This window comes from Clarias gariepinus, chromosome 17 (genome assembly GCF_024256425.1).
Source record: "Clarias gariepinus isolate MV-2021 ecotype Netherlands chromosome 17, CGAR_prim_01v2, whole genome shotgun sequence".
NCBI classification, from domain to species: Eukaryota; Metazoa; Chordata; class Actinopteri; order Siluriformes; family Clariidae; genus Clarias; species Clarias gariepinus.
Window position 1 is genome coordinate 482,062 of NC_071116.1, and position 22,028 is coordinate 504,089.

General features: G+C 41.8%; 1 protein-coding gene across 1 annotated transcript in view; it reads right to left on the bottom strand.

Moving 5' to 3' along the window:
• Nucleotides 1-1,138: 1,138 nt before the first annotated feature.
• The window catches only part of ryr1a (ryanodine receptor 1a (skeletal)), a 70,171-nt gene continuing 49,281 nt past the window's right edge, over nucleotides 1,139-22,028 (bottom strand). Inside the window, exons 83-107 of the mRNA XM_053475974.1 lie at nucleotides 21,285-21,364; nucleotides 21,104-21,180; nucleotides 17,931-18,004; nucleotides 17,332-17,349; nucleotides 15,924-16,004; nucleotides 15,661-15,749; nucleotides 15,451-15,579; nucleotides 13,766-13,870; nucleotides 13,506-13,587; nucleotides 11,300-12,600; nucleotides 11,080-11,150; nucleotides 10,585-10,753; nucleotides 10,392-10,478; nucleotides 10,036-10,296; nucleotides 9,794-9,924; nucleotides 9,506-9,548; nucleotides 9,224-9,360; nucleotides 9,019-9,079; nucleotides 8,788-8,934; nucleotides 8,448-8,582; nucleotides 8,195-8,351; nucleotides 3,841-3,905; nucleotides 3,659-3,759; nucleotides 3,166-3,217; nucleotides 1,139-1,616 (exon numbers count right to left, since the gene is read on the bottom strand). Coding sequence (XP_053331949.1) covers nucleotides 1,521-1,616; nucleotides 3,166-3,217; nucleotides 3,659-3,759; nucleotides 3,841-3,905; nucleotides 8,195-8,351; nucleotides 8,448-8,582; nucleotides 8,788-8,934; nucleotides 9,019-9,079; nucleotides 9,224-9,360; nucleotides 9,506-9,548; nucleotides 9,794-9,924; nucleotides 10,036-10,296; nucleotides 10,392-10,478; nucleotides 10,585-10,753; nucleotides 11,080-11,150; nucleotides 11,300-12,600; nucleotides 13,506-13,587; nucleotides 13,766-13,870; nucleotides 15,451-15,579; nucleotides 15,661-15,749; nucleotides 15,924-16,004; nucleotides 17,332-17,349; nucleotides 17,931-18,004; nucleotides 21,104-21,180; nucleotides 21,285-21,364 — 3,749 coding nt within the window. The 3' untranslated portion in view covers nucleotides 1,139-1,520. The remainder of the gene's footprint in view (nucleotides 1,617-3,165; nucleotides 3,218-3,658; nucleotides 3,760-3,840; nucleotides 3,906-8,194; nucleotides 8,352-8,447; nucleotides 8,583-8,787; nucleotides 8,935-9,018; nucleotides 9,080-9,223; nucleotides 9,361-9,505; nucleotides 9,549-9,793; nucleotides 9,925-10,035; nucleotides 10,297-10,391; nucleotides 10,479-10,584; nucleotides 10,754-11,079; nucleotides 11,151-11,299; nucleotides 12,601-13,505; nucleotides 13,588-13,765; nucleotides 13,871-15,450; nucleotides 15,580-15,660; nucleotides 15,750-15,923; nucleotides 16,005-17,331; nucleotides 17,350-17,930; nucleotides 18,005-21,103; nucleotides 21,181-21,284; nucleotides 21,365-22,028) is intronic.

Below are 22,028 nucleotides of genomic sequence, written 5' to 3' on the forward strand. Positions count from 1 at the left end.
TTTCTTGCGGTCACATGACTTGGTGCCAAGGGGTGTGTACAAAAGTCGCAAATGACCAGGAACGGGCCTGAACAGAACCATACAGGTCGTCAACACCCACAGCTCCACTCAGGTCTCATGAGCGCATTCGCAAGGTTTTTAGCTCACGCCAGCAAGCTTCAGGTCACTCTAGGTCACTCTAGGTCACTCTAGGTCACTCCAGGTCACTCCAGGTCACTCCAGGTCACCCTCACACATCTCTTAAAGCCACGATCTAACTGCATGACGTTTTATTCTGCACTGAGCTCTGTATCAATGAAACATGAAATACTGGACTATCAAATCCCTCATCTAGATCTGTGTGTTAGCAGGAAACGTTTCACTGCTTTAGGATAAATGTTTATGGATTTATGGTTTATATTCATAAGTAGGATTTGTGAATCTGAATAGATTGTAAATTTGTAAGTGTTCGTACACGAAGCTGTATCTTCTCATTGGACTGGATTCTCACACCGCTCTGCTGGAACATGTTCTGGGTAATGCTGCTGTTTATGAGGAGCTGCTGCTAACAGGATTCAGAATGTATATATATGTGTGTGTGTGTATGTGTGTGTGTGTGTGTGTGTGTGTGTTATATGGCTGTAGGCTTCAAACACACACACACACATATACACACATACACACACACACATATATATATATATTTATATAGATCTTTATCCATAACGCAAAATAAACAATGTTATCTGAGGCATGAATGTGTAAATAACAATTATTCTTAACAATAACAAATATTATATTAAGCTAAACTTATTTTGATTATGAATTTATATTATTTTTATATGTATATGTATTTTTTCCACATATTTCTTTTCTTGTACGGTACCCAATATCTAATTGTCTTTTACCTAATAAAAAACAAATAAACAAGTCTTCACTGGTGTGTCGTACAGCCAAACTAACAAACAAAACTATAATCAATTATTATTATTATTATTATTATTATTATTCATTATTGTCACCACATGATGAATCCATAGTGATGTTTCCATAATAATAATAATAATAATAATAATAATAATAGCACTGTACTTTATTTTTTGTAAAGTATTTATTATTTATCAGCTCATGACTTAATTACTGACAAAAACACAATAAATATTTGCAGAATGCAGTTTATTAAATAACAAACCAGTTTAAAGAAGAGGAGCTGCAGCACACACCCTCACACACTCATTACAGCTCAGTTTAGAAGGCAGGTAGAAATAAACCAGTCTGTTATTAATGTCTCTGTAACACTATAATATTGTACTATAATAATATATAACAATATAAAGTATATAATTTATACACAAATAATACTAATGTCCTGTAAAACAAACACTTAAAACACTTTATTATAAATAATCAGTTAAACCTTAAATCATCAAAAACTTTCTCTGTCACTGTGTGCGCGTGTGCATGTGTGTGTGCATGCATGTGTGTTTGTGTGTGTGTGTGCGTGCATGTGTATGTGTGTGTGTGTGTGTGTGTGTTATTTTCTATCCCAGCTGATCCTCATACTGTTTTCTAAAGCAGTCCCCAGCGGGGAAGAAATCCCAGCAGCGCTCCTGATACATCTTCCACACGTACGACTCCTGACACACACACACACACACACACACACACACACACACACAAGACACAATGGAAAGATCTTCACATCAATCTCTAATTAGGACTCTGAGTGGTGTGTTACATTTAGGCTTGTTACGGTGTAGTACGTTATGTCGTTATTTACAGGAAACAGAATAGAGCGATTCTTTCTCAATGACTCTTCTAGTCCGAGTCGTTCGTTCTTTTGTCACGTGACCCCCATAGACACTACGCCATGCAATAGATTCAAAAGAACGAACGACTCGGACTGGAAGATATAAGAGGTGAGCTGCTCATTCTGTTTATTATAATATCTCCTTATCTGCAGTGTAATATCTTCATTACTGGAACTATAGACTAAATGTGTGTATGTAGACGTGTTGGGGGTCTGTTTACTGAAAACGCAACATTTTACTTTATTTCTGATCAAAAGAACGAAATGAACGAAATGAATCAAAAAAAGATTTGTTCATTTTGATGAACGAGATTCAAAGAACCGAGTCACTAAAATGATTTAAACTTCCCATCAGTACTGTAGTGGTTCCCGAATGTACAGTACTCACGAGACTACACTTCCTGTTTGCGAGAGGTCGCGGTGATGTCGGAGGTCACCTGAGCTGGCTTTAAAGCTCAGCCATGAAGAAGTGAGAAGGGGGGTGGGGAGTTAGGAGAGGCAGTGCGCTGACTGTGTGATCACATCCTACGAAGTAACAAGGGCTACGTTCACACTGCAGGTCTCAATGCCTGATTCTGATTTGTTGCCTATATCTGATTTTTTTGACCATTTGTTTACACGTTCTTTCAACTATGACTCATACCTGATACACGTGTTTACACTTGCCATAGTATCTGAAACATCGCGCATACTTAAAAGGAGGTTCTTGCGCTACACACTAGCCAAGATAGACGAAGGTGAAGTATGCTTGACCAAATACTGATTTCTTAATTTTATTTAGCCCAAATAAGCATAAAAAAAAAGCCGGGGGGGGGCTGGGTGCTTTTTCTTTTTCATGTCACCTGCGATGTTATAATTCCACTCGCGCTTCCACCGGAGAATAACATTACGTCATTAAACCGCGAAGAAGTCGCAGTTTTAATGACGTACAGAACGCACTGACTCAGGAAATCCGATCTGTCTGTGTTTACACCACAATCACATTAGCACATATTTGATTTATGTCTGATTTATATCTGATTTATTTCCACATATAAAGGAGGCCTGAAACCGATCTCGAAATATCGGAATGCATGCGTTTGTTTCCTGTTTACACGGACATAGAACATATCCGATATGTGTCACATATAAGCATAACATCGGAATTAGGTCAGATTAACCCGACAGTGTAAACGTAGCCAAGGAGTATTGTGGAGATCGCAGGCTCTAAGATAACTAAGATAAGGCACACTGGTTTTTGTGTAACTCAGTTTATTTTAATACTCTGCTTGTTGCAACAGTAACAGGGGGTGAGACACTGAGGGATGTGTTACACTATGAGGTGTGTTACACTGAGTTACACTATAAGGTGTGTTACACTGGGGGGTGTCTCTTACCTGCCCGGTGTGCTCTGTCTCCTCTTTGTTTATCAGGTACATCAAGAAGAACCTGAGACACAGGGACACATTAGCTGACTGTCCACAGTCACAGTCTTCACATCTGGATAACTGTGTCATTAGGTAGCGCAGGGGATCGTGGGAAATGCAGGTGCAAAGTGCACAACATGACTACAGAAGCTGTGTGTGTACAGTAAGTGTGTGAGACTGAGTGTGTGTGTGTGTGTGTGTGTGAGCGACGTCACTGCAGGAACAAAAGAGGACACCTGAGAGATCGTCCTCACTGTCCCTAATCTCTTACAGTTAGTTGATGGACTGGTTATGAGTACGAACTCTGGGGAATAATCACATGCTAGCTAACTGTAAAGCTACTTCACATGCTACTGTACATGTCTGATGTCTGAGTAAGACATGGTCTGAGCTCATCTCCTTGGCTGAATGTCTTATGGCCTAAGAGACAGGTGAGACAGGTGAGACAGGTGAGATCACTCACAGGTAGTTGGCCAGGTTGTGCTCCTCTAAGGTGTGTGTCTCAAATCCATGTGGAGTCGCGTCAAAGTAATCGCTCCCAATCCCACAGATGAAGCACTTGGTCTGGAGGAGAAGGTCATTAATCACAGACTCACACACTGCGCCGTGTACGAGACGGAGGGAATGTCACACTCCTGTACGTACCTCCATGTCTTCTTTAACCTGCTCCTGCTGGTCTCTCAGCTCTCCAAAGGCATCAATAATCAGACCTGCAACAGAGAGAAGAGGTCAGTCCAGTTAACCTTGGCATTGTTTATGGTAACTGTAAGAACTAAAAACGCTCCATCATTTTTGAGCATACACATAAGTATAGTGCGTCATTCCAGTCTGTAAACGGTCGAATTCTATTGATGTACACTCGCGGTTAACTAAAATTTACAGAAAATCAGCGAACACTTCACACACCGACATGAGAAATATATCTATAGAAATTTTAAAGAGTCTACTAAACAAAGCAAGTTAAATAAAATAATAAATATTCTCAGTTTATGTAATCCGTATGAGTCTGAGGAGGGGCACAGTCTTTATCACTATCATTATCTGCTAATGACCTGAGACAGGACACGCCCACTGTGGAAAATTTTATTGAATTTCAATCCTATTTCAGTAAATTAGCACTCCAATCAAGCCATCGTTTAATGTCTATTACCCAGAAGGCCTCAGTCAAAGAGCTGGAAAAACACAGGCCGTGCAGACACTCGATTTAGGGAAGCAAAGGGATGCACATATACTTTAATAGTCATTTTATAACCTAATATAATATCTAAGCTAACAATAGACTAATATTACTTACTAATTTTATATTATTATACCCCTTTTCTAACCTTAATCAAGTAGAAAACTCTACAAGAGCGTAACCGAAAGACGACCCGTACACACAGAGAGCAAGAAATAAGGAACTTTAAATCAGGAAGAGCGTAATGGAAAAGTGCAGAAAGTACATTACCAAAATAAGATTAACAAAACAAAAACAATTAGGAAAAATTATAGAAATAACTTTCAGTTCCGTTTTTCTGGACACAAGAGTGCAAATGGTCAGACTTCCCGTTCTTAAAGCTAAGAAACAAAGGGATCAATAGATAATGGGTCAGGGGTAGCTCAGTGGTTAAGGCATTGGACTACGGTTCGGAAGATCCCAGGTTCAAACCCCACAACCACCAAGTTGCCACTGTTGGGCCCTTGAGCAAGGCCCTTAACCCTCAACTGCTCAGATGTGTAAAAGTTGCTAAATGTAAATAATAATCAAATCCATTACTATTTCTTATTACTACTGCACTAACACATTACTCTATATTACACTACATAACCAAAATTTTAATGATCAGGAAAAATAATAATAATAATAATGCACTAATAATAATAATATTTAAAATAATATCATCTAATGTAATGACGCTTTAACAAAATAAATCATACTGACAATAACCATAATTAAGTTCAATAATTAATCATTATATTATCGATTATTATCTTAAGATTATAAAATAATAAATAAATAATTTATAATAAAAATTAACAAATCAATTATTTCAATAATTTTAGGCATACTAAGGACAAGTGAGAAATGACTGTTGGAAAAAGATTATTACACATCTTAGAAAAAGCTAAACATTTTCTCTGATGGAACTATTAAACTGTCAGCACTACTGGTCCATATTCTGGTTAGGAAAAGAGGAACAAACCAAACTCTCTTTAAAAAAGAGAAAAAGGAGAGTTTAATTTGGAGGCTTAAAGAGACTGCCTCAGATATGAATGAATAATAAATTCAAATAACATATACCTATTGAATATTAAATAAAATTTGATTAATAGCCCTAACCCCAACCCAAGGAGGAGCTATAAAGCACGTGTCAGATATATAAACCCATGTAAAATAAAGAAGTGAGGGACTTGGAGGACCCTGTAGTTAGAGCTTTGTGGGGCGTCTTTGAGACGGTGGGAGGAGTTTAGCCATAAGAGACAGTGGGAGGAGTTTAGCCATAAGAGACAGTGGGAGGAGTTTAGCTATAGGAGACGGTGAGAGGAGTTTAGCTGTAGGAGACAGTGGGAGGAGTTTAGCCGTAGGAGACGGTGGGAGGAGTTTAGCTGTAGGAGACAGTGGGAGGAGTTTAGCAGTAGGAGACGGTGGGAGGAGTTTAGCCGTAGGAGACAGTGGGAGGAGTTTAGCTGTGGGAGACAGTGGGAAGAGTTTAGCTGTAGGAGACAGTGGGAGGAGTTTAGCTGTAGGAGACAGTGGGAGGAGTTTAGCTGTTTAGCTGTTTAGGAGTTTAGCTGTAGGAGGAGTTTAGCTGTAGGAGACAGTGAGAGGAGTTTAGCTGTAGGAGACAATGGGAGGAGTTTAGCTGTAGGAGACAGTGGGAGGAGTTTAGCTGTAGGAGGAGTTTAGCTGTAGGAGACAGTGGGAGGAGTTTAGCTGTAGGAGACAGTGGGAGGAGTTTAGCTGTAGGAGACAGTGGGGGGAGTTTAGCTGTAGGAGACAGTGGGAGGAGTTTAGCTGTAGGAGACAGTGGGGGGAGTTTAGCTGTAGGAGACAGTGGGAGGAGTTTAGCTGTAGAAGACAGTGGGAGGAGTTTAGCTGTGGGAGACAGTGGGAGGAGTTTAGCTGTGGGAGACAGTGGGAGGAGTTTAGCTGTGGGAGACAGTGGGAGGAGTTTAGCTGTAGGAGACAGTGGGAGGACTTTAGCTGTAGGAGACAGTGGGAGGAGTTTAGCTGTAGGAGACAGTGGGAGGAGTTTAGCTGTAGGAGACAGTGGGAGGAGTTTAGCTGTTTAGCTGTTTAGGAGTTTAGCTGTAGGAGGAGTTTAGCTGTAGGAGACAGTGAGAGGAGTTTAGCTGTAGGAGACAATGGGAGGAGTTTAGCTGTAGGAGACAGTGGGAGGAGTTTAGCTGTAGGAGGAGTTTAGCTGTAGGAGACAGTGGGAGGAGTTTAGCTGTAGGAGACAGTGGGGGGAGTTTAGCTGTAGGAGACAGTGGGGGGAGTTTAGCTGTAGAAGACAGTGGGAGGAGTTTAGCTGTGGGAGACAGTGGGAGGAGTTTAGCTGTGGGAGACAGTGGGAGGAGTTTAGCTGTGGGAGACAGTGGGAGGAGTTTAGCTGTGGGAGACAGTGGGAGGAGTTTAGCTGTAGGAGACAGTGGGAGGAGTTTAGCTGTAGGAGACAGTGGGAGGAGTTTAGATTTACCTCAGAACGATACTGAGACTTTGAAGGAGAACAGAGGAGGAGAATCCAACATTCTGTTACCATGTGAGTTATTAAGTCTCATATAATCCTTATTCTCATCATATTAAACTCATATTATTTAATTTTTACCTCATTTTGTCAGCTTTAGCCAGTTTATATCTAACATTGTCTTTCACTGTCACCTACATAGTTTAGAGTAGCATGTAGATAACACTGCTAATCATGCTAGCATACTGCTTTATGCAGCTTAGCACAAACATGTTAGCTCACAGTGGCTAAGATTACAGATGTTTGTCAGTATCAGCTGTGGTGTAAATGTTCTAATGTATTTCAGCCTGTTTAGGAGAGCTTTAGTTCATCACTGTTTCATGGAAAACACAGACTGATCTGATCTCAGATTCCTGTCCGGATGGGAACCTGGACCGTGACTGAGGTCTGGATTCGGGACGGATTTTTAAAGTGGAGGAACACACGATAAGTATGTGTCTGCACCTGGGACTCCGGGAATGTTGCTACTGCTGGGCACAGGGTGTGTGTGTGTGTGTGCCAGGTATGCCATGTTCACGTGTGTCTTCAGTTAAACAGGAACTGTTTTTTGAGAGAGGCACCAAGATGTATGTAAGAGTGGGCTTTTACAAACCTAACACCCCTTTTTTCATTGTATTTTTCACATATTTCATTAATGCCATAAATGTGCCTTCGGTTTATAAGATCATCTGTGTCTGACTATAAAAGGGGTAATTATGCAGCTCATTTTGCGGATCTTTGTCTTCTCTGGTGTGATTTACAACATTATTCATGAAACATCACACCTCCTCATACGGCCTTTCTAAACAAAAAGAGTCTTAGAAAAGAATGTATTGTTTTCTGTGAATGAATGAGCAGGATGATTATCACACAATTTTAAAGCAAAAACTCCTGACTACATCATCCAGGTGACTAGTCCTGTACACAAATGTTATGAATGTGTTTTGTGGTCTTATTTCAGTGACTTATTGTTTGTTGTTTTCAATAATCACCCATAATTGTCATTTTCTTCTAAATATAAACATGTCCATACATGCTGATCACATATTATTGTAGGCTAGTTTGTGCTGAATACGGTGTACTCAGACATTAGACAATTATATGTTTATAAGTAACTGAAAAATTACGCAAATGTCAGGACATGTCAGAAGTTCTTCAGGGTTACAAAACATCTGCAGACTTCTAAGGGTTAATAAACATCTGATCAAATCTGGGTAAAGCTGCAGTGGGGAAACCACGCGGCCCGTCAGCTAAAATAAATCATCAGCGCACGTCATCTCGTGGTGTTTTACCCTGAATGATGGCCAGCAGAATGACGATGACGAAGAAGAAGAAGGTGATGTCGAAAACAACACGGTAAAGTTCGTACTCGTCTCCTGCAGGATCCTCGATCTCATCACCGATACCTCCTCCTGCTCTCACTCCAACATACATGTGGAACAGATAACACTGCGAGAGAGAGATAGAGAGAGAAGGTATGTGATGACATAAAGAACCAGGAGCTTGTGATGAGTAATGAGAAGAAAAGAAGATGAGCAGACTGACTGTCATCATGTCATCACACTTCATGTCAGGCTCGTCCTCATCTTCACTCTTGTTGTAGAATTTGCGGAAGAAATTAAACGCAACCACGGTGTAGAGATACACAACCACCGCTAACAAACCCACTGTCATCATCAGCTGAAACACAGACACACACACACACACATCAGCAGTAATCTGCACCACAAAACGCAGTGCAGTACATTTTACAAACTGTTCAGAATTTTTGCGTGTTAATGTCCAGAAGCTGTTAGCGCTAGTCAGCCACACCCCTTCCCGCTAACCGCGATGAAACTGAGAAGACGTGAGCGCTATATACAGTAGACCTGATTCCTGCTGTTACCTGTTTGCCGTTGTGTGTGACAGAGGACAGGATGGTGCGCAGCGTCTTCACGCCCATGGCGATGTCCAGCAGGTGACACGCGAAGAAGAAGTTGTTGTAGTGTCCGAGCAGTGACATCACCGTGTACCACACCAGGTACAGGAACGTCTGCAGGAACAACACACAAGGTTAAATCTCAAATCTGTGAACTCTCTCTCTCAAACACACACACAGTGTGTCGCGTGCTCTTACATTGTCTGTAAACACGACTCCAAACTTCCAGATCTGATACTTGATATCAGTTGCAGCGATCCTGAAGGAGAAAACCAACAAAAATATTTCAGGTGTACATTTATTAATTATTTATTTTGTTAAAATACCCCGTGGGTGAGAGACAGGCGTGAGTGTGACAGGATGAGGAGAGCACTAACATCTACGGCGTCAGCACTTTAATTACCAGGCTAACATGGAGTTATCCGGCTCTTTTGGTTTTTTATCGGTCTGCTGTTTGCTGACGTCCAGCGAGGCGAGGTCCATCCCCAGCAGCTCGGCGATCCGCTCTCGCCCGTAAATATCACCGTATTTATCCAACACCTGTGAAAAGAGGACAAAACTAGGAAATCCCACTCACTATATACAATATAGTGGATTTTAGGTATACTGCCATATATAGAGTGTGTGTGTGTGTGTGTGTGTGTGTGTGTGTATACAGTACTTATTCGTAGTGGTTCAGACTCACCTTGCGTTTGACGAACTTGTCCCAGTAGTTATTAGGATACGAGCTGAAATAAAAATAAAAAAAACACAAATATCAGTGCATTTTGTTTCTTGATTTAATCCAGTTTATCATCTCTGCCTTTTATAAGTGTATAATAAGTGTAAAAGTATTGGCACCCTATAGAATCACCTACAAGAGTGTGGTTATGGTTATAAGCACAGGGAAGACTGCAGTAATGACGCATGCTATCATAAATATAAATGGGTGTGTGTGAATGGGTGTGTGTGAATGGGTGTGTAAATGACTTACGGTGTGTTGATCACTAGTCTGTCCCACTGTCCTTTAATATCATCATCTTCAGGCTGGTCAGTAATGTAAAGGCCATCGAATTCCAGCTTCCGCGCCAGCTCCTTCTCTCGCTTAAAGATAACCAGTGGGATCTACAACACACACACACACACACACACACACACAGAGACTCAGAACACTATATACACCATGTACATAATAATAGAGTCTCTAAGATTTCTAACGCATGGTGCGCACTGAACCTTGAGACAGTTGTATCCGATGATGCAGATGAAGGAGATGATGGTGTGTATGATGGCGAGGAAGGACAGCGTGGGCTGCATGTACCCCGTGCTCTCCTCCAGAAAGTAATACACAGGCCCTTCCTCATCATCATCATCATCACCCCCCACATCCTTCGCTCCAGAGCCGTCCATCTGTCCGTCTGAACCTTCAAAAAGCCCAGAACCATCAAACAGTCCCGAACCTTCATGCTCCTCATCACCTGGGGGCGTGTCCGACACCTGAGACACACATTGATTACCCTGATCAGTGTTGTTGTTATTATTATTGTTATTATTAAACTCAGCTCCATAAATGCACTGGACAAACGACAGACTCTGTAGAAGAGCAGGATGAAGTTCAAGGCGAAGGCGATAAACAGAGCCAGGAAGCGCAGGTTGTAGAAGTTTCGAGACAGATAATTCTGTAGAATAAAACAAAAATATTTTTAAACTCAAAAGCAAATCTTTAACTTTAACTTGAGGGTTGGAAGAAGTGCTGTAGGTAAAAAATAAATGAATAAAACAGACCATGAACTTATTTCTCTGGACGTCCAGCTCGTTCCACAGCTCAAATCCTGAGTCTCTGGTGGTCTTTTTCTCTTTCTTGGCCTTGCTGGGTTTCTGCACTTTGACATTTTCCTGAGGCTCCTCAGTTTTCTGCTCAGCTTCCTTCTCCGTCTTCTCTACATTCTCGGTGCTGTGGAAAAAGCCAAACATAAAGCAAAGGTTGTTGGGTTGTTGTCTAAGCATTTTACTGCATATCATACTGTGTATGCCTGTGGACGTGACAAATAAAATGTTAATAAAATTTGAACTTGAATAGATGTGTTTAGTGCTCGCTATAAAATTCATATCTAAATCATCAGAAAATATTATTAAACTCTCTAATCATGATGATTTAGGCCATACTGCTTATGTACATTTAAATACCAACTGTGCTTCTCAGCAGTCACAGACGTTACAGACAAGATTTTTGACTTTTCCTTGCGGTCCAAGATTTATGATATTGAAATAAAACCTCACTCGGCTTTCTCCGGCTCTGGAGCAGGCTCCTCAGGAGCTGCTGCCTGCTCGGTTCCTCCCTCCTCAGGCTGCTGCAACACACACCAAGTGTAAAATAAATAAGGTTTCAGAACTGAGCTGTTATAGTCATGAAAAAAACGTTGAGTCGGAACAGTGAGAGCAGCTTGGGTATCATTCATAAGTTCTGCGATCTGCTCAGTAATATTATGCAAAGCCATACCATCTTCCTTTTGGTTAAAGGAGAACCCTCTGGAGTTGGTGGATCTACAGGTGTTGTATCTCCCATGTCTCCCAGACCTCCAGGTGTGTCAATACCAGGGATCTTCCCCACATCTTGCTCTGTGCTGTCTTCATCTTCTTCTTCACCTTGAGCTGCCTCGGTGGAATCCGTTACTCCTCCAGCTTCCTGTTCTTCACCACTCCCTGCTTCTCCAGGAAGGTCTCCGTGCACCTCGTCCTGAGTGGGGTCGGGCATGCTGGCCAGGAGCTCTGTCACCGTGATATTTTTGGCTCCTTCCACCAAACTACCTCCGAACAGAGTGTGCCAAACGATCAGGAAGAACCCCTTACACACACTGAAAATGAAGTGCAGCACACCTAGTAGGATGGTCCAAATGAAGGTAGCAATACCGAAGACGATCTCTTTGACTGTCATTTTTCTGAGCCGTCTGTATTGTCTGCGCAGGTTACGGAAGGTGAACATGCCCAAGAAGTGAACCACGCTGGTCAGGAAGTCGGCAAAAGCAGAGCTTGACTCTGATTGGCTATTTTTTTTGCCATCTTCATCATCAGCTCCGCCTCCCCCTCCCTCATTTCCTTCATCTATTTCCTCATCATCTCCTTTTTCTTCCTCTTCCTGCTCGGAGATCTGAGAGGCGATGTTCATCTCAAAAATGGTGTCCTCACAGAAATTCACGAAAAGCTCCATCTTCTCAGATTCTCCACCCTCATTGACGACATCGAAAATAAACTGCCGTTTGGACTCTCGGACCTGAGGCATCTCCCACTGCTTCCGGTTGACCTCACTGATCTCGAAATAGATCCTCTCGATCTTCCTGTTCGCACCCATGATCTCGATGCGTCCCAAAAACGGTCTGAAGTAGTTCAGGACGCTCTCAGCTTGTTCCAGGAAGTTCTGGAGCCTGGTGTCATGCGGGACGTGCTCAGACAGGTTCGTCAGGAGCACGGCGATGTTGAACCCGATGTCCTTCGCCGGCTCCTGGAACCGGCTCGAGTATTCCTCATAGTTGATCATCTCGTTCTCGTCAGCTTCCGAGCAGGACAGGAGGAACTGGATCTCTGACGGCGTGTACTGCTTCTGACTGTCCATGGCTTTTTGGAAGTCCTTTTTAGAGATCAGGCCTCTGGGATCAGTTACGTAATCACGGAAAGCACCAGAAACTACAATGTCCTTTAGTTTGAGAAACATGTCAAAGAATTTAAGGATCATCTCAACGTTACTGGAAGACTCGACCAGCATGTCCACCATCTGACGAGCGATTGTGCCATTTACTATATTTCCTGGAGGAGAAATGACCACAGAAGAATTAGAGATGTAAGAAGGGCAGAAGAGGAGCTTACAGGTCAAATGACATTAGAGGAACAACTGTGTTCTTTCTTCATTAGCAGGTAAAAACACTGTACTGTAAACCAGTTTAAAAGAACCTGACAAATGTAAAATAAATGTGTGTATATACAATTGAACACTCGTAAATCAAAGCTAAATTTTCCATGAGAATTAATGGAAACTCAAATCATTCGTTCCACAACCCAAAAAAATAAGTACATAAAAATAATGAATGCAAAATATCAAGTAGAAATAGAACAAATTAACCAGCACGTAACCTTAAAAAAAGTAATAATAAATCCCGACAGATAATTGTTTCCGTTTATGTGCACAGGCGTGCACTGTGTGTGTGTGTGTGTGTGTGTGTGTGTGTGTGTGTGTGTGTGAAGGTAAAGTAAGAAAAGAGAAGGAATCAGTGGTCAAATTACGCACGCACACACATAATCACAGGCTGATACAGAGAGGGAGAGAGAAAATGGATCTTTATCCTCTCTAAGGACTTTTGCTTTACACGTGCGCACACGTGTTATAATAAACATTACACGCGCACTGTACACACGCATACAAACACAAACTAAAATATATTGTACACACACACACACACACACACACGTGGTCACAGTGTTGATTATACCAGTAAGAGACGCGCACTAAGACCCAGCAGGGGAGACGACTACCCACAATTCAAAGTGAAAATTTATTACAAATCTTTGCTCGTCTTTAAATTAATTAAAATTTAAAAAAATGCTCATTTCTCAGGCAGAAAAGAAATTCACACTTCTGTGGCTCCTTAAGGTCATTAAATGCAGAAATACATCAAATCCACGTCTGTGGTAATTGAAATGTAACTTCTACGGACCCTCGAGTAGAGAGAGCAGCATGACCACCATGTCCTTCTGCAGGTCCAGCAGCTCCTTCAGCAGACCGATCTGACTCGAGTCCTGAATACAACATCAATAAAACACACACACACACACAATGTTTTAAAAGACAACGAGCGTTTAAACTGCAGGCAGGTGTGCTTAATGAACTCCTGAGTAAAAAAAAGGAAACATTAAATGAAAGATAAAAAACGTGTTGTAGATTGATAATCGACTTGTGAATGAACTGTTCAGTCACCTGAGCCAGCTTCATCATCATGTGGGCAAAAACGTGAAGGAAACCAACAACAGCATCCCAAAGCCTGCTATGGGCCAAAGACTGCTGATTACCTGTACACGGGCCCTGGGAGCGAGAGAGGGGGGCATTAGGAGAGATTATTATATATATATATTATAACATGATTAATCTAGAAATTTTAACTCAATTGTTTAACTCAAATGAATGAAGTTTGACCCTAATATCTTCCTATAACCGCAGCGTGCTATGTGTGATGACAGCACGTTTAACGCGGATAATTTGATAAGTGAGGAAACATCTCCAGGTCCGTGAAACAGAAAGTTTCATTATAAAAAGTTTCCAGATGGAAGTTTGGATAAAACCAAAGCTGTGTGATCAAAATACATTCAAGTGGAATTGTTCATAATTTATACCTGTCGTAAACACAAGACACTGAAAAGGCTGTGAAAGTGATGCTGTTGGCGAAAGCTACTTTTATTGCACTGTAAGTGAGCAGAACTCCCTCGGTCTAACAGATCTGATCACTGACGAATGGTTACTGCACTCATTCACTCGTGTGGAACAACAGAAGAAAGACATTTGGCTGAAGCGTGTTCTAGGGAATTATAAGAGACATGCAGACACGCCCCACAGTATGATCACTGCTGCAAGGAGTTCACCATCCCGGAGATTTTAACATTTGTTAAAGGTTAATGTTTAATGTATTATAAAACTGTATAGTCTGTTTCTTTAAGTCCAGAAGTCTCTTGTGGCTCTTTCATCGCTCTGCTGCGGCTCTCTGTAGTGTTGGAAAATAAATAATGAGTATTTAATTTAAATTTATTTAATTTTAGGTCATTAGTTTTTTTAAATGGTATTAATAAATTTAAAGATTATGGTGATCTTGTTACATTAAAATTAAACATGTTTTATGTTTTTTCGCTAAAAAAGTGCGTCACACCTGATGTGCGATGTCTAATTGTGCTGATGTGCGACGCCCGCTGGCACGGTTGACTGCACGCTCCAGTACACGCGGCAAAAGGACGAGGACACGCGGACGCAGACGACATTTTGTGTTTTGTTTCAGGTGGATATTTTAAGTTTTGCTTTTTATTTCATAAATTTAAGAAGGATTCAGACATTGAGTATTTTATTTGAAAGTGAGCTTCAACCCAGCGTCTTTTAGTTCAAAATGTTTTTGTTGCATATAAAAATAAAATTTTGTTTTCTCTGCAGCAGTTAATTGATTTTTATAAATACAACACACTATAATTTTATACATAACATAAAAGTAAAACATGATATATGCAGTGCTATCTTCATTATAGATGTTAAAAGTGTTTTGTGGCTCCTGGTGTTTTCCTGTCTATGGGAAACGGCTCCATGTGGCTCTTTGAGTGTTTAAGGTTGCCGACCTCTGAGCCAACCAGTTCGTCATGCATTTCTTTATTCCAGCACTGCATGGTTATAATACAAGTAAAGTATTTTAAATTGTGATTAATCATAATGAATTCAATTTTATTTTATTTAAATAGACCTTTTAACAATTGTCATTGTCGCAAAGCAGCTTCACACAATCAAAATTATGGAAGTTAGTGTGAAATTTAATCAATTTGGATTAATCACAGTCTATGACAGGGGAATACACTGAGTGTATGAAGTGTGTGTGTGTGTGTGTGTGTGTGTGTGTGTGTGTGTGATCTCACCTGGATGTACTCAGTGAGTGTGTTGAACACCTGCTTGGCCACAGTCATGGCTTTAGAGAAGTTCCTCTTCCCCGGCTCGTCTATGATCTCTTTACCCGAGTAATACCAGTAGAAATCACTGATGGACTCCTGAAACACAGTCCAGCCCAGAGCTCATGACCTGTACACGCATGTGTGTGTGTGTGTGTGTGTGTGTGTGTGTGCACTGACCTGCAGTCGTAGCAGATAATCCACAGTGCAGATAATGATGTTGATGGTTGTGGTGCTTCCTGTCTGTGTTCTGAGGTAATTCTGAAAATCTGCAGTAACACAGACACACACACACACACACACACACACACACACAGATGATGCAACAAGATTCTGTGTTGTAAACTGTTAAACAGCTCCAAGTGGATCCTTACTGACCATGAACACGTACAGTAGCTGTGTGTGTGTGTGTGTGTGTGTGTGTGTGTGTATACAGCACTGACCGTTATTGTGTCCTTCACAGAGCAGCTGCAGGAAGCGGAACAGGTCGCAGGTGAACTCATCATCAGCCATGACTTTCTCACCTGGAGCCGAGACGAGAGAACACACGGCGTTACACCTCCTGAACTGACCTGAGAACAGACTGAACAGATCATCAGCCAGACGCGTCTGTGCCACAAGCAGTCAGGTCAAGGCAAGGACTGTAGAGAGTGAGGCCCAGACGATCACACACACACACACACACACACACACACACACACACACACACACAGCCCAAAATCATTCAAACATCACTTTTTTAATAACACATAAAACAGTAAACATCTGCACATAAATATGGACAAATAACACACACACACACACACATAAACACACATATATATATATATAGATCACATAGACCATGTGTAAAGAGAAAGGTGTTAAAAAGAAATGCTTTACACACACACACACACACACACACACACACACACACCAGCATGCAGATCAACTGAACTCCTGAACTCGAGTGTGTGTGAGGATGGACCAGCAGGACCAGGTATAATGTGTGAGGTGATTAGAGGTGGAATGGAAATGAGAGGTTTGAGAATGAGAAGGTGAAATGTTTATAAGTCTGATTTGTAAGTACTATTCAGACAGTATTAGTTTTCTGGACGTGTGTGTGTGTGTGTGTGTGTGTGTGTGTGTAGATATTTTATGGATTCACATGAGAAATGTTCTGTGTATGAATGTTATGTTGCACATGTGCTTAACACACAGAAAAGCATGTGTACCACACACACACACACACACACACACACACACACTCTTTATTTAAAGGGCAGTGGCCATGCTTGATCATAATGACTGTAGCAATGTGAGGAAGGTAATAAATTCCCTAAACCCTAGAAGCCGTTACTTTCACACACACACCCTTTACACCGGGTCTATATTTTCTTGCTCTGTGTTTTATTTTCTGTGATTTGGTTCAGTGACGGCTTTCTGGAGCACCTTCATACTGAAGAAGTGATAAACTTCTAAAGTCCATAAGGTGTGGGCCGCTCCAAACATCTCATATAGAGTCACTAAGGCGTGATGGATAAAATGAAACGGAAACTGATCTCATGAGTTTGAGTGGATTATCACACGTCTGAGTTTAGGAGTTACAGCAGAACGCTTAGAACACAGTCAGGGACAAAAAGTTCACAATTTATATATATAAATATATATATATATATATATATATATATATATATATATATATATATATATATATATACACACACACACACAAACAGTGTGTGTGTGTGTGTGTGTGTGTGTGTGTGCATGAAAGCTTTGCCCTTGACTGCCATGTTAAAGTTCAGAAAGAGAGACAGGACCAAAGAAAGAGGGATGAGAGTGACAGAGAGGGCCAGAGTTGTTATTTACCGCGTTCTAGCTTCATGTCTGACACCCGAGCAGAGATCAAGAGGGAGAGAGAGAGTGAGGGAGAGAGGGGGAATAAAAGAGGAAGGGAATGGTGGCGATAAGGAGAAAATGGGTTGAGTGAAACAGGTGACTGGGAGGAAAAGAATTATGATCATTACTCCATGGTCAATATCCGGTGACATCACTCATATGATATTAGACCAAAACGTGAAATGAGATCATGTGACTTAATTACAGTGATGTAATGAGGCTGGTTATTCATTGTGATACTCTTAATGTAATGTAAATTATCTAAATCTAAATAATCAGAAATAATCTACACCTGATTAACAAACTAACCAATGAGCACATCTACAGATAAACATAAAACCATAAAACAACATAACTGGTAATATTGTGTATAATAATTAAACGTTGAGCAGTGACGGTGATATGGAAGATTAAGATTTTGTTAAACAAGTATCTTGTAGACATCCTTTAAGTATTTATACCTATCCTATCATACGAGCTGACAGATAGTGATGTGTTATAACGCCGAGTCCCAGCGGCTCTGTTTCTCTGTGAGTGCTGTCAGTGTAAGAGCACAGGAAGTGACTCACTTGTTCCCTCTTCTGACACCATCCCCAAACCTTCAGCCTTGTTCTGTCTCTCAAAGGCGTTCAGGTCCAACACGCTGTGACATCACACACAAAAAGCATCAGATACCGCACACACAGCTAGCTGATACTGAATGATTTACATCAAACGGTTTCACAGAAATCAGCCTGCAGAGTCGTCATGAGTGAGACACGGAGACTCCAACTGATTTCACTTTTCTTTGCTGGAAACGAGAGGTTGGGTATTTCTGAGTAATGTAGGTGTATGGGCAAGACCTGTGTGATTGTGTGTGTATGTGTGTGTGTGCGTGTGTGTGAGTGTGTGTGGGTGAGAACATCTACGAGACAAAAAGCTGAGGGAACCACAGTGCATGTGATGTTCTAGAATCTTACATCCTCATCAAATCATTATGAGTCAGGGCAGTTTCACTCTGTGTGTGTGTGTGTGTGTGTGTGTGCATGTGCTTGTTTGTGTGCGTTTCAGTAAAATACTGACTACAGAGGTTGTGTGAATAAGTGGAATTATTGTTACCATATTTTTCTCTAATAGCACGCCCCTAACTGGTTTGATGTATTAAAGAGCGACACTTCATACTTTTCATCTATTTATAGTTACAGTAATGTTTATGAAGCGATCGAGTTCCTCTAGTCACTCACATTATAGCAGCTATAAACACTCGCTCCCTCAGCAGCTTCTCTTAATTCTCTCCTTTAGGGTAAAAAAAAAACCCTGAAGCTTGTTAAATCCCATTACCAGGAAACTGTAAAGAAGTCACTCACAGCTTTACCTCTGACACTCTAGACTTCCACTGATGCTGTCAGAGATGAAACTGAACCCAATAGCAGATTCAGACACACAGGGATGTTTAGAGAGTTATTGGACACAGTGATGCATCTTGAAATAATAGCTGAGCAGGTCATGTGCTGGTGTTTTGAGTCAATGTGGAATGGAAGACTTCCTAGATGAATGAGGAATCCCCAATGATGCGGTAGGGCCTGGCTGATGACACAGGCTCAGAGTCTCAAGATACCAGAAGAGGAGTATGGAGGAAAATCGCATGTTCGCCAAGCACAATGTTCGGTTCCTTTCTCTAGCTGAGAGTGAAAGTCGGTTACACAGGTTACAGTCCGATAGCCACAAATGCGGAGGTGCAAGCGCACATACACAGATTGTAGGTTTTGAAATGTGAATCGGGGATAGATAGACAGGCAGGGTCGAAAGCCAAAAGAACCAAAGATTGTTTCCAAATCCAAAACTGAGAACCAAAGGTCCATTAAACAAAGCAGTGTAGTGGCACGATTTAAGATCAAAGAAGAAGAAAATCCAAATTCAAAAGATAATCCAGAGGGCAAAAACACGAGACGAAATCCAGAAAACAGTCATACTCAGATAGAAACCGCTAGGGATAATGAAATGGACATGATACTAGGGGTTTTATCTGGGACACAAGAAACTAGGGGTTGATGCATCGTATTGTGTATGGCAAGAGTTGTCTAACTGTGAATGGATTGATAATTTTAGAGATGGTGAAGGGCCCAATGTGCCTAGAAGGTATTTTGTGGGAAATTGTGATAATGGGAACACTACGAGTGGAAAGCATGTCTCTCTGTCCAGTGCAGTAGGTTAGAGCAGTTGAATGGCAACAATCTGCTTGTTGCTTAAATTGGGTTATTGAGTGGTGAAGCCTAGCTCTTGCCCATAACCAGGTTCTTTTACAACAACGCACAAAGGCTTGGGCCAAAGAAACCTCCTCCACTAGGGATGGAAATAAGGTAGGTCGGTAGCCAAGACAGCACTGAAATGTTGGGAGGCCCGTGAAGGATGTGGGAACTGTGTGCATGTTCAATCCATGGTAACATCTGGCTCCAGCAGGTCATACATCAAACGAAGACCTCAAAGTCCTGATTGTCTCTCTCATTCTGGGAGAGTCGAGGAGTAGCACAGATAATTTTGCAGCATGTAGCCCAGAATTGGGCTAAGAAAACGGGTCTGCGGTCAAAGACGATGCCTACAGCAATGCCATGAAGGCGAAACACATGGAAAATGAGCAATTCTTCCGTTTAGTTGGCTGAGGGAAGCTTACACAGGTGAACACAATGAGGTATTCCTACATGATCTAACGGCTACATAGCTAGAGCCTCTATATTTAGTAGGGTTGCCCTAATAAAACATGATGGCGGCAATAAGGTTGAACCTGTGGAATCATCTGTGAGGGAAATGAACTGACAAGAAATGGCATCATGTTTGGTGTTCTTGTTTCCAGGTCAGCAAGATAAGTGGAAGTTGAAACAAGAAAAGAATAATGACCACCTGGCTTAGCGGGAGCTCAGACGTTTGGCTGATTAAAGACGTTCCAAATTCTTCTGGTCCATCCAGATGAGAAACCGGACCTCTGTCCCCTCGAGCCAGTGTCTTCATTCTGCCAGCACCAGTTTTCTCGCCAGTAGCTCCCAGTCACTGATCCCATAGATCTTTTCTGTGAATGAAAGGCGTTGAGAGAAGAAACATTTGGAAGCCAGGGCTCACGACGTTGAACTGGGGTAGGAGGAGGATTATTTAAGAGTTGTTGTAACTGTGACGAAATAAAGGAGAGTGTCTGGGTAATGTGCTGGATACTTTGTTGAGAAGAGCCTAGCAGAACCCCGTGCTGTGCCTGTGTTAACTCATCCAAGTCTGCTAGGGTTGTCATGGCCGAAGTATACTGTCACAGAAAAGATAAACTGAACCCAATAGCATTCTCAGAAACACAGGGATGTTGAGAGAATTTAATGGACACAGTGATGCACCTTGAAATAATAGTAGAGCACGTAATGTGCTGGTGTTTTGAGTCAATGTGTGATAGAAGACTTCCTAGATGAATGGGGAATCCCCAATGACGAGGTGGAGGCTGGCCAATGACTTAGGTGGAGTCCCGAGATAGGGGGTTGGAAAGGCAGCAGGATCACACACAGATAGAAATCGATAGAGATAACTGCTGATCAAAAAGACGGGAGACACGCAAGCAAGATACTTCGGCAATAACTGGAGTTCTTTTAAAGACGAAGGTAGATTATCTGATGGATTACAGGTGAACGAAGGTAGCAGCCCGGAGAGCAGAGAAATCTAAGAGATGCTGTTGGAGAGAACTAATCAACACCTGACAAAAGAGCAGCAGTGTGGTGTATATCAGTAATACCAGCAGGTCTGCATCAGAGTCTGTAAGCTGAGGAAAAAGCCCACGTCCTTCTTGTCCTTCAGATAGTCCAGCATTTTCTACAGAGACGACACACAGCTCAGTCAGTATAATACAGATTTATTACAGCACATGGAGAGAAGTGTGTGTGTGTGTGTGTGTGTGTGTGTGTGTGTGTGCTGACCTGCTGTACGTCAGTGTTTCCACCGTTCAGGATGGAGATTCCCAGCTTTAAAGTGGACGACACCATGCAGCCAGTCTCACCTGATAAGGAACAGAAGTATGATAATGAGGACGTGAAGTTTTACACCAGAACACGAGTGTGCACGAGCATCTGAGGGTTATTATTTATTAATCAATCAGAAGAGAATAAAGTGTGTAAACTCTTACAGGTGAGAGTACTTAGAAACCAGAGAGGGTCTGTGAGTGTAACTAGAGAGGGTCTGTGAGTGTAACCAGAGAGGGTCTGTGAGTGTAACCAGAGAGGGTCTGTGAGTGTAACCAGAGAGGGTCTGTGAGTGTAACTAGAGAGGGTCTGTGAGTGTAACTAGAGAGGGTCTGTGGGTGTAACTAGAGAGGGTCTGTGGGTGTAACTAGAGAGGGTCTGTGAGTGTAACTAGAGAGGGTCTGTGGGTGTAACTAGAGAGGGTCTGCGAGTGTAACTAATGAGGGTCTGTGAGTGTAACTAGAGAGGGTCTGTGAGTGTAACTAGAGAGGGTCTGTGAGTGTAACCAGAGAGGGTCTGTGAGTGTAACCAGAGAGGGTCTGTGAGTGTAACCAGAGAGGGTCTGTGGGTGTAACTAGAGAGGGTCTGTGAGTGTAACTAGAGAGGGTCTGTGAGTGTAACTAGAGAGGGTCTGTGAGTGTAACTAGAGAGGGTCTGTGAGTGTAACTAGAGAGGGTCTGTGGGTGTAACTAGAGAGGGTCT